Source organism: Salmo salar, chromosome 04 (genome assembly GCF_965601325.2).
Source record: "Salmo salar chromosome 04, fSalSal1, whole genome shotgun sequence".
Classification (NCBI taxonomy): Eukaryota; Metazoa; Chordata; class Actinopteri; order Salmoniformes; family Salmonidae; genus Salmo; species Salmo salar.
The window spans coordinates 38,213,145-38,225,834 of record NC_138294.1 but is presented as its reverse complement, the minus strand read 5'-3'; the positions used below and the strand labels follow the sequence as shown (position 1 = coordinate 38,225,834).

The following is a 12,690-nucleotide window of genomic DNA, read 5'->3' as shown; positions in this document are numbered from 1 at the left end:
CAATCGCGGTGTCAGATTTTCAAATTGCTTTTCGGCGAAAGCACATTTTGCAATATTCTGAGTACATAGCCCGGCCATTACGGCTAGCTAATTTGACACCCACCAAGTTTGGCCCTCACCAAACTCAGATTTACTATAAGAAAAATTGGATTACCTTTGCTGTTCTTCGTCAGAATGCACTCCCAGGACTTCTACTTCAACAACAAATGTTGTTTTGGTTCCAAATAATCCATAGTTATATTCAAATGCATTTCGTGACAAAAAAATGCAAAATATTCCAATACCGTACTTCGAAGCATGTCAAACGCTGTTTGAAATCGATTTTTATGCTATTTTTCTCGCAAAATAGCGATAATATTCCAACCGGGCGACGTTGTATTCATTCAAAGGATGAAAGAAAAAAATTGAGAATTCTCATGAACGCGCATCTCCAGTGTCACTGTTCCCAGCCTGACCACTCACAAACAGAGCTGCTGCCTTATCCGGCCGTGCAAATACTGCCCCCTAGCCCCAACAGGTTAACTGACTTGCCTAGTTAAATAAAGGTTAAATAAAAAATCAGCTGGATGCCAAGTGATCATTGTTGGATGCGCATATCTATTTAGGTTTTAAGTATCAAGGTAAGATGACTTTTGGTTAGAAGCCTTCGATTTTGCAATACATACATTATTTTGGATTTGTGTGCACATGAAGAAGAAAAAAAAAAAACGTTTTCACCCTATAACAACATGAGACATGAAATGTTACACTGCATTTCTGAGATCTCTAAACTAAAAACTGTCTGACAGCTAGATCCAGGATTCTTACAGGGTTCAAGCTCGAGGTCTAATTTAACGTAATGCTTAATATATGGTATAACAACTTACACTGCCATTAATTCACAGACACAAGTAATGTTTTATGTCACAAAATTTGGGATAAATCCATCAAGACGCCAACCATGATAAAAGGTTAATTATACGTAGCTACGATCCCCCTTGTATCTTAATTAAACATAGCTATGATCCCCTTGTATCTAAATGTAATGCCATGGGGGGGAAAAATCGAAGCATTTTTATGACTTATCAACAGCTGTAACATGTTGTCCAGTGAAAGAAATCCTCACTGGTGCCCTAGTTTATAGAACTAAACAAAATGGTGAAACTCCGTCTGATGCACTTAAGGTCATTCGCTCCCATTCAGTTCATAAATGAGCAGAACAATTAATTGGATGGGACTTCACCAAAGTCCTCCACCCCCCCAGCTGATATAGAACAAAATATTTTGGCTCATTCTGTGTTAGTTACCACCCACAGTGGGTTCTCTTTACGGTGAAATGTAGCTTGGTGAAGCACTTCATAAAAATTAAAGAGTAACACTGGGGTGGAGCCATTCATATAATGAACAGAACAATTCATTGGATGGAGAGTGTTCCTCCCAGCTAAAGCTTCAGCTATAGTTTTCACCTCTGCAATCTTGAATCTCTTAAACTTCATAATATGGAGCGTGACCGAAGTCCTTACTCTACTGAGGCTTTGCTTAAAATTATTTTTAAGGCCCTGATATCCTAATGCCAAACGAACATCTTATATTTAACTCAAATGCCAGATGCGCTCAGGAGGGAGAGGACTGGATACAAGCTATTTAGGTCAGTTGAAGGCTAAATGTCTGTTTTGTCCTTGTTCCAGATGAACATGCTTTCTAACCTTGGCCAGCCCTTCATCCCTCCCAGCACAGTGCCTTTCAACCAGCCTGGTAAGATCATGTTCTTTTTTTATTTCACCAAGATCTACTTTCTGTTCTCAATGTTGTTGTTGTTTGATAAAGGGCTCTTTATTTCATGTTACAGCATTTGGTATCATGATAGTCTTTCATCCTCTTCCTTTTGAAGTGATTCATCTTGATTAGTTGATTAGAAATCTGGGAGATATCTGGATGACTTAAAAACAAAAACAAATTGACATTCTCAATGTAAGAAGCATTTTAGTCCAGGAGTGCTTAATCTGGGTCTGTGAAACTGGCCTTCTGAGATCAGATGAATCGCATGTCCAGTATGAGTACCTATTGCTGTAAATCCATCACTGGGTAAGGATCAAATCAAGTTTGTCATGTACATCATACAGCGTAGTGTACGCAGTACAATTAACTGCTTACTTGAAAACACCTCTCAAACAGTGCAACAGATCTAAAATATTCAATGGAAGTAAAGTACAGAGGGGGAAAAAACACACAATACAAGTGTTTGGTAATTGCTTGATGTCAGTTGATTTCTGGTTTGTCATTCTTCCCCAGCTCCCCAGTTCCCTCCTCCAGAGAGTCACTTTGGGCAGGTAGATGTAAACGACCTGCTGTCCAAGCTCATTTCCACCGGCATCATCTCTACCGGAGGCATCAAACCAGCTCAGAGTACAGACACTGCTGCAGCACCCAGCGGTACAGAGTCAGCCGCCACCCAACCTACCCCTCCCATGGTAGAAGAGGAGGAAGAGGAAGAGCAGGAGGAGGATGAGAATGTCCCAGACCTCACCGGCTTCGTCATCGAAGACATGAAACAGTACGTTTGCTGAAATGCACCATGCTGGTCTGATTATGAAGATGTCAATCTACCATTGACATCAATGAATGCTTCACTCTCGTTATTTATGCATTAGAATTCTCTAGTTATGCTTTGTCCAGTGATCCTCTGAGTAAGATAAATAAAATGTATGGTCCACATGTGTTCATAAAATGGTAATGTATTTGTCTTTATATGTAAAATGTATGACTATTAACCACTGGTTCTGTTTGTCCCTTTCCCCAGGCGGTATGACAGCGTGGTGACTAAGCTGTACACAGGGATCCAGTGTTACTCCTGCGGCATGCGTTTCACCGCCTCTCAGACAGACGTCTACGCTGACCACCTCGACTGGCACTACCGGCTGAACCGTTCCGAGAAAGACATCAGCAAGAAGGTCACACACCGCCGCTGGTACTACAGCCTCACGGTAAGAGAGATGGACATGCACACACTCTCACAGCTAGAACTACCTCATTGTAAAACCATTACCTTCTACCCCAATATGAACAATACCTACTCACTTTTTTACAATGAGAATGATTAGTTATCGCCTTGTAATAAAAAGCTGATCATGTTTTATCAAATTATTTCTAACCCTTGCCCATCATCTGTCTCTTCCCCATCCTCAGGACTGGATAGAGTTTGAGGAGATAGCGGACCTGGAGGAGCGGGCCAAGAGCCTGTTCTTTGAGAAGGTGAATGAGGAGGTGGTGCAGAAGACCCAGGAGGCCGCCAAGGAGAAGGAGTTCCAGAGTGTTAAAGCAGCTGCAGATGTGGTGGATGAGGTGGGTAGCAACATATACTACATGACCACAACTATGTGGACACCTGCTTGTTGAACATCTCATTCCAAAATCATGGGCATTAATATGGAGTTGGTCCCCTCTTTGCTGCTATAACAGCCCCCACTCTTCTGGGAAGGCTTTCCACTAGATGTTGGAACATTGCTGCAGGTCCTTGCTTCCATTCAGCCACGAGCATTAGTGAGGTCGGGCACTGATGCTGGGTGATTTAGGCCTGGCTCGCAGTCAGCGTTCCAATTCATCCCAAAGGCATTCGATGGGGTTGAGGTCAGGGCTTTGTGCAGGCCAGTCAAGTTCTTCCACACCGATCTCGACAAACCATTTCTGTATGGAACTCTTTGTGCATGGGGGCATTGTCATGCTAAAACAGGAAAGGGCCTTCTTCAAACTGTTGCCACAAAGTTGGAAGCACAGAATCACCTAGAATGTCATTGTATGCTGTAGCGTTATGATTTCCCTTTACTGGAACCAATGTGCCTAGCCCGAACCACGAAAAACGGGCCTAGCCCGAACCATGAAAAACGGGCCCAGACCATTATTCCTCCTCCCTACGTGCTTCAGCACTCGGCGGTCCCATTCTGTGAGCTTGTGTGCCTACCATTTCGCGGCTGAGCGTTGTTGCTCCTAGACGTTTCCACTTCACAATAACAGCACTTACAGTTGACCAGGGCAGCTCTAGCAGGGCAGAAATTTGATGAACTGACTTGTTGCAAAGGTTGCACCGTCATAGGATGCCATGTTAAGTCACTGAGCTCTTCAGTAAGGCCATTCTACTGCCAATTCTTCTCTATGGAGATTGCATGGCTGTATGGTCGATTTTTATTTTTTAATTATTATTTATTTATTTATTTTAATTTTTTTATATACACTTTTCAGCTAGTGATGCACCGATATGACATTTTTGGCCAATACGATATCCAATATTTTCCTTGACAAAAAAAAAAACAATACCGAAAACCAATATTTAACATTTTTGCGACCTTTTTAAGCATTCTAGTACAGCAAATAGTTAACACACACACACACAAATGAATGCAGGGGTCTCAGGTACTGCATCTCAGTGCAAGAGGCGCCACTACAGTCCCTGGTTCGAATCCAGGCTGTATCACATCCGGCTGTGATTTGGAGACCCATAGGGCCCGAGCAATTGGCCCAGTGTCGTCTGGGGTAGGCTGTCGTTGTAAATAAGAATTTGTTCTTAACTGACTAGCCTTGTTAAATAAAGGTTACACACACACACACCACACTGACCAAAAAGTTATTTTGTTGGCATTTACGTATGTTCCCATTACCAGTAAAACATAATCAAAACCTGTTTCTTTCACTTACTTGCTGTGCTGTTTCGTTTTTCAGTTGTTTCATTCTCAACCAGGATTTCTATGGAACGCCGTTTGGGTCTTTGGTGTCCAAAAAATATCAAAATAACACTATTTGATGTGTCAGATAAGCTTGTTGACCAATCAGGACCTGGAAATGACTGCACGTCACATAATAATTGAACACGTTCATTAATTTTTTACGTAGTTATTACACACTATCACTCGTATTTCATATGTCACAACGATTCATCGATACGTGAACTTCTTCCCCAAAAACAGCAAAATCTGTTTCAGTAGCTATAGTTAGCTAGCTAACTATATAGCTAGGTGTCATCTAAAATAACCCTAATTTATAACAGTTCTTATTTGATTAATGGTGGTCGGACCCATCTATGTAAAGCTTGTCACAATAAGGATTAGCCACAATAGTGAACTTTGCAGTTGGCCTTCAAAATAAAAGTATGTCATTGACAGTGATGCAAATGAATACAAATAGAATTATTCAATAATTGAATAGATCATGCTAAACGAGGTTGAAATGTTATATAAAATCAACAAAAGACAATCATTTGTTAATTTGACAAAAAGCTTTTGAAATCACACTGGATGTATTAGACTTTAGAATTGCACTGGGGGCATACTTATTCACTGCACAGCCTTACCTATGGATTGTGGATCAATGACATGGGGTATCAGTCTACTCCGTGACACCCAGAGAACATTAGCGTCGTAGCTCTTATTGCGGGACTCTGAAACAACTGTGAATCGAGCCACATTTGTCTGTGTATTGAACACTATTCCAGAGGAAAACCAATGCTGCGTGGATGTTTTGGAGTCTGATAACTCTGAGGAGGATGTTGGGAAAAAATATATTGGGTATTGAGTAGACTGATACCCCATTTCATTGATCCCCAATACTTAGGTAAAGCTGTACAGTGCAATATGAATGTCAATACACACAATAGGCTGTCTGGGGAGGTGATTTCTACAGTCACAGTCCTGTGATAAGAGCTACAACGCTAATATTTGCGTAAACTCTTGTGTTCCGTGGGTGTCACCGAGTAGACTCATACCCTATTTCATTGCTTCACATTCCAACCTTGTTTAACATTATCTTGTCTAAATATGGCATAATTCCACCAATTGTAACCTTCATCACTTTCAAAAAGGTACTTTTTTTATTTTGAAGGCAAATCGCAAATTCCACTTGTGCCTAATCCTTATTGTGGCTAGCTTCACAACACAGTCTGGTCGAGCCTCACTAGCCAGATGAAGCTAGCTGGCTGCTTATAATGTTAGCTTTGGGCATGAGGGTTAAGTGGCTGGCTAGCTATTTATTTTCATGAACTGAAGTTCAATTTCAATAGGTGAACAACAAGTAGCTACCTAGCTAATACTTACTCACAAGGATTGAAAATGACTGCAGTTTCTACTGGGTATTTGTTTTCCGGCTGGTTGTATTGTTGCTAGCTAGGTACCAAGCTAAAGCTAGCTAGCTACCTCAGAAGTTGCAGTCGAATGAATAATGCTTTATTACCAACGCGGTATTGTAAACACATCGTTTGTGGCCAGTGTTTGCTTGTTTGCAGACATTTTTGTACAGCTTTGACAGTGCTACTGATAGTTGTGGTGGCGCTTACCTTGCATGTGCAATTCTGTAATAGAACTGTTATTTGACGTGTCAAATTAAAAGTTTAACGCGTCAAATTGTGTTATTGTCAAATAATTTTATTTGACGTATTATTTTTGACATGCAAAGACCCAAGCGGCGTTCCATAGTATGTTGTGATGCTAATAGCAGTGACACTATTACTGTGCAACTCCGGTAGGGCAACAACTGAAAAATAGCTCACTTGGTAGTGTGTACCGGTGCTCCACCAGTCGCGAAAGCTAACACACCCACGACAGAGAACGGTTGATTTGTCAAGGGCAATGAATACCATTATCTTGGCGTTAATGGATTGTCTCGCTGGAATTTTTTTACTCTTTCAAATGACTGCTCGATTTGTTGACTGCTCGATCCACACAGCAGACATTGTGGGCTAGGTTAGGAATGCTGTGTTGGACGTGTAGTGAAATTTTACGTGCCGTCATTACGTCATGTACCTATGTTATATACGTATGCACTTCAGCTTTGACATTGGTTTTGAGCATCGCCGTTTAACTAGACATCGGGCTGATACCGATGTTGGCATTTTTAGCTAATATCGGACGATTTTGTATTTTCACCGGTATATTGTGCATCCCTACTTTCAGCAACAGGTGTGGCAGAAATAGCCAAATCCACTAATTTGAAGGGGTGTCCACATACTTTTGTGTACCGTAATTTCCGGACTATTGAGCGCACCTGTACTGAAGCCGCACGAAACACGGCTTGTAACAAAAATAAATAGACTTTAACCTCTCTAGGGTAGGTGGCACCAAATCGTCCCACCTACGCAACAGCCAGTCTAATCCCGTGGCGCGATATTCAAATACCTTAAAAATGCTATTACTTCAATTTCTCAAACATATAACTATTTTACACCATTTTAAAGACAAGACTCTCCTTTATCTAACCACACTGTCCGATTTCAAAAAGGCTTTACAACGAAAGCAAAACATTAGATTATGTCAGCAGAGTACCCAGCCAGAAATAATCAGACACCCATTTTTCAAGCTAGCATATAATGTCACATAAACCCAAACCACAGCTAAATGCAGCACTAACCTTTGATCTTCATCAGATGACAACCCTAGGACATTATGTTATACAATACATGCATGTTTTGTTCAATCAAGTTCATATTTATATCAAAAAACAGCTTTTTACATTAGCATGTGACAGAACTAGCATACTAGCAAACTTCCGGGGAATTTACTAACAATTTACTAAATTACTCACGATAAACGTTCACAAAAAGCATAACAATTATTTTAAGAATTATAGATACAGACCTCCTCTATGCACTCGATATGTCCGATTTTAAAATAGCTTTTTGGTGAAAGCACATTTTGCAATATTCTAAGTACATAGCCCAGCCATCACGGGCTAGCTATTTAGACACCCAGCAAGTTTAGCCTTCACCAAAATCAGATTTATTATAACAAAAATGTTATTACCTTTGCTGTTCTTCGTCAGAATGCACTCCCAGGACTTCTACTTCAATAACAAATGTTGGTTTGGTCCCAAATAATCCATCGTTATATCCAAACAGCGGCGTTTTGTTCGTGCGTTCTAGACACTATCTGAAATGGTAAATCAGGGTTACGAGCATGGCGCATTTCGTGACAAAAAAATTCTAAATATTCCATTACCGTACTTCGAAGCATGTCAACCGCTGTTTAAAATCAATTTTTATGCAATTTATCTCGTAAAAAAGCGATAATATTCCGACCGGGAATCTGCGTTTCGGTAAATAGAGGGGAAAAAAGAAAGACTGGGGCGACCAGTGCACACGCCTAAGCCCACTGTCCCCTGATCGGCCACTTGACAAAGGCGATAATGTGTTTCAGCCTGGGGCTGGAATGACGACATTCAGCTTTTTCCCGGGCTCTGAGAGCCTATGGGAGCCGTGGGAAGTGTCACGTTACCGCAGAGATCCTTTGTTTTGGAAAGAGATGTCAAAGAAAGCCAATAAATGGTCAGACAGGCCACTTCCTGTAAAGGAATCTCTCAGGTTTTTGCCTGCCATATGAGTTCTGTTATACTCACAGACACCATTCAAACAGTTTTAGAAACTTTAGGTTTTTTTTCTATCCATATCTAATAAGTATATGCATATTCTAGTTACTGGGTAGGAGTAGTAACCAGATTAAATCGGGTACGTTTTTTATCCGGCGGTGTAAATACTGCCCCCTAGCCCTAAGAGGTTAACGAAACATGGCTTGTAACAAAAATAAATAGGCTTTAACGAAACACGGCTTGTAACAAAAAATTTAACAGTAGCCTACCAAGAAAGTCATTGGTCACTATCTTCCTCCTCCTGTGCACTGAAACCACTGAAGTAATCTCCTTTCAAAAAAATTTGAAAGCGGGAAAAATCCATATATTAGCCGCGTCATTGTTTAAGCCGCGAGGTTCAAAGCGTGGGGAAAAAGTTGCGGCTTATAGTCCGGAAATTACGGTATATATAGTTAATGTAAATATGGCTCACTCTCAGGGCTACAACCAGGGGTATATTCTTTATGCTGATTCTGTTGCACAACATTTATTAAATGGAAGCAAACGAAACCAGGAGGGACATACCTGAATTTGTCCAATATAAACTCTTGTTTTCTTCGCATAACGCAACTGTTAGGACTAATGGTTACATCCCAGATATCACACAGGGCCTCCCCTTAACCTGTCTGGGCCAGTGGGACGCTTGCGTCCCACCCTAATCAACAGCCAGTGGAATCGCGTCGCGCTAAATGCAAAACCTCATAAATGCTATAACTTCAATTTCTCAAACATATGACTATTTTACACCGTTTTATAGATACACCTCTCCTGAATCGAACCACGTTGTCCGATTTCAAAAGGGCATTACAGCAAAAGCAAAACATTAGATTATGTCAGCAGAGTACCCAGCCAGAAATAATCACACAGCCATTTTCAAAGCAACTAGCATGCATCACAAATACCCAAAACACAGCTAAATGCAGCACTAACCTTTGACAACCTTCATCAGATGACACTCCTAGGACATCATGTTACACAACACATGCATTTTTTGTTCGATAAAGTTCATATTTATGTAAAAAAAACTGCATTTTACATCGGCGCATGACGTTCAGAAAATCTTTTCCCTCATGCTTCCGATGATCAGCGCTACAATTTACAAAATTACTATTCGAAAACATTGTTAAAATGTAATATTGTCATTCAAAGACTTATAGATTAACATGTCTTGAATGCCATCTCTTTGCCAGATTTAAAAATAACTTTACTGGGAAATCACACTTTGCAATAAACGACGTGGTATGCCCAGAAAATAAGTCTATGTTGGAGCCATCTTGGAACGATCAACCATCAAAAATACTATTGTAAATAATCCCTTACCTTTGATTATCTTTATCAGAAGGCACTTCTAGGAATCCCAGGTCCATAACAAATGTAGTTTTGTTCAAAAAAGTTAATAATTTATGTCCCAATAGTGTTAGCGCGCTCCGAAGGCTAGTAAAAATGTACCGTGTGCGTCTGACTTGTCGTCAGGAATGAGCAAAAAAAATATATATTTAAGTTCGTTCAAACATGTCAAACGTTGTATAACATAAATCTTTAGGGGCTTTTTCAACCAGGGCTTCAATAATATTCCATTGGGACGGTTGCATTGTCTTTCAAAACGTTTCGAAAAGGGAGAGTACCCATGGGCGCCGACGTCACAATGGTAATGGCCCATCCCCTGTGACCAAGGTAAACATCCTCTCTTTCAGTCAATTTTGATGGTAGGAGGCTCAAACCACTTTGTAAAGACTGGGGACATCTAGTGGAAGCCATAGGAAGTGCTAAATTAATTGCAAGTCCCTGTGTGTTTCAATGGCAAATGTTTGAAGTGATATCCACACATCAGATTTCAGTTTCCTGTCAGGATTTGTCTCAGGGTTTTGACTGCCATATGAGTTCTCTTATACTCACAGACACCATTCAAACAGTTTTAGAAACTTTAGGGTGTTTTCTGTCCAATCAAACAATTATATGCATATTCTAGTTACTGGGCAGGAGTAGTAACCAGATTAAATCGGGTACGTTTTTTTTATCCGGCTGTGCAAATACTGCCCCCTAGCCCTAACAGGTTTTAAGGCTACAACTGACTGTTTTCATTGGCTTGTAATAGTCTTGACCCATACTCAGCTCAAATTTCATTGGATCTTTGTTTTGTTGCTGTTTTTATCATTCTAGAAGTTAAAACAGCTAAAGCTTCAACCGTGAAGATGAACTTATAGTTAAAGTTGATTGAATCTCCATTCTTGGCATGCATGCTGTTCCTTTTTACTTGTGTATGTGTTATGGAGGTAGAACAAGTCCAGTGCCGTGGCTTCGGTGGCAGAATGTTCCCTGTCTTCTGGTTCTATCCTCAGTAGCTGGGGCATTCTCGTATCATGCTGCTGTAGCCTGTATATTGCCATATTATTTTGATGGTAGACACTGCACATTGTCAGAATGTTGTAAGATTCCATTCTTCCCCCCCCCCCCCCCCCCCCCCCCACTGTCTGTGTAGACGTGTGAGATCTGCCAGGAGCAGTTTGAGATGTACTGGGAGGAGGAGGAAGAGGAGTGGCACCTGAGAGATGCCATCAGAGTCGACGAGAAGGTGGGTGTTCACTACAAAGATCACTCGTAGCATGAGCCTGCTGTTAGCGAAATCGTCCTCTTTGTAAAGGAAATACTAATCAAATATTATGTTTTTGACTATCTTTTTCCGCAGACATATCATCCTTCATGTTTTGAAGATTACAACAATGTAAGTAACCACTTGGTCACTTGATGTGTTTGTTTAATTTGGTCTGTGAAATTGTGTTCCAAATCTTTCTATGCTGCTTTAACTGATCATTTCTCTTCCTCCTTGTCAATCGCCTCTCTTCTCCCGCCAGACATCTTCGTTCCTGGACGTCACCCCATCCCCCATTAAGCTGATGGAGAACCCGCTGGGTGCGTTCATAAAACGTGAGAACGATGAGGTCACTTCCTGCTGTGCTGCGGTGAAACAGGAAGTGGAGGCTTCGTTGTCCGAGACGGGCGGTGAGGCTCAAAATGTGAAGGATGAAGTTCAGGTGAAAATGGAGGGAGAAACGAGTGCAATTTCCTGAAAAACAAAGAAAAACCATGCTGCTTTTTCTTTTCCTCTTTTACGGGCTGCTCTCCCTCCATTCCTCCCTTTGTTTTGTAAGGAAGAGGTATTTTTTATATTTGACCACCTCTGAGGCAGGGCCCTCAGCCATAACTTTGAATACATTTTTGTATTTGGAATCTGCCTGTGAATGTCAGGTGTTTTTTTGCTGTGTAAATGAATGAATGATGAATGCCTGAACTTAAACATTTTACCTTTGCAAAAATATGTACTTTTGGGGAAAAGATGTATGTGAAAGATTTAATTTATAAATAAAGCTATTTTTGGTATTCTTTTGTTGTAATATTGATAAAAGGGGGTGTGACTTAAGAATCCCAGAAGATTGCTTTAATGAGTTTGTCCTTTCCTCCCAAGTAAAAATTATTTGTGTATATATAAATAGATTTTGGTTGCCATTGAGGCAAGGAATTGATGGAGAGAATTAATGAATTACTAATTTGGCTTCTGAATTAGCCTTAATAGTAAATTAATTTCAAAAGAAGCAGTCAATGGTTAGTTTACAAAAGGTAAGGAGGAATACTTTTCCGACCATCTCTACACTGCTGTGTACATACGGCACGACATGGCTAGCAACTAACATTTCTACACAATTCTGTGATCCTGCTTTCTAATCGCTTTCAGTTGGATATCTTTTTTTTTAAACTTGTTTTGCAGGGTTTCTTTTTTTGCAGAGGTTTGAGGGGGAAAAAAATGCAATTTTGCTTGGTAATGCGGAATATCCAATAAAAACAAATCTGAAAATGTGTTTGTGTGAACAGTGATTGGTGTGGCTTTTCTGTATTGCTTCTCCCTGGTTTCCCCTACCCCTTATAGAAAGTTAGCTTTTTAATTTGTCACTTTGGCTTGAATTCTAAATAAAGTTCTCTAGAATTAAAGTAGTTTGTCTTTTCTCTTATTTCATGCGATTATAGATCATTGTATTTCAAATCAAATTTTATTGGTCGCTTACACATTTTGCAGCTGCTTATGTACCTAGCTCCAAAAGTGCATTAATACCTAACAATACACTCAAAATAAATATTAGTCAGGAATATAAATGTGTATGGACAGTACATTAATAGAAAGTGTGTAGAGCAGTAGTTATATGCAGACAGGAGGAGCTGAGATGTGGGATATGTAGGAAAGAGCATTATGAAGGAGATAGTGGAAGAATGGAAAATGAGAAATTTACACGGAGATCATGAAGCGAAATCTGTTGAATGCCCTTAGAGGGTGAACGA

At 40.3% G+C, this 12,690-nt stretch overlaps 1 protein-coding gene and 1 non-coding gene across 3 annotated transcripts in view; both read left to right on the top strand.

The window, feature by feature from the left end:
- The window catches only part of pcf11 (PCF11 cleavage and polyadenylation factor subunit), a 41,682-nt gene extending 29,337 nt beyond the window's left edge, over positions 1-12,345 (top strand). For both annotated transcript variants that reach the window (XM_045716813.2, XM_082974372.1), the window contains exons 9-15: positions 1,668-1,734; positions 2,272-2,533; positions 2,780-2,963; positions 3,166-3,321; positions 10,841-10,933; positions 11,048-11,083; positions 11,214-12,345. In XM_045716813.2, coding sequence (XP_045572769.2) covers positions 1,668-1,734; positions 2,272-2,533; positions 2,780-2,963; positions 3,166-3,321; positions 10,841-10,933; positions 11,048-11,083; positions 11,214-11,429 — 1,014 coding nt within the window. In that variant the 3' untranslated portion in view covers positions 11,430-12,345. The remainder of the gene's footprint in view (positions 1-1,667; positions 1,735-2,271; positions 2,534-2,779; positions 2,964-3,165; positions 3,322-10,840; positions 10,934-11,047; positions 11,084-11,213) is intronic.
- Positions 10,581-10,714, top strand: LOC123742649 (small nucleolar RNA SNORA57). Its single transcript, XR_006769799.1, has one exon. It is a non-coding gene; the product is annotated as a small nucleolar RNA SNORA57 (small nucleolar RNA).
- Positions 12,346-12,690: the final 345 nt, after the last annotated feature.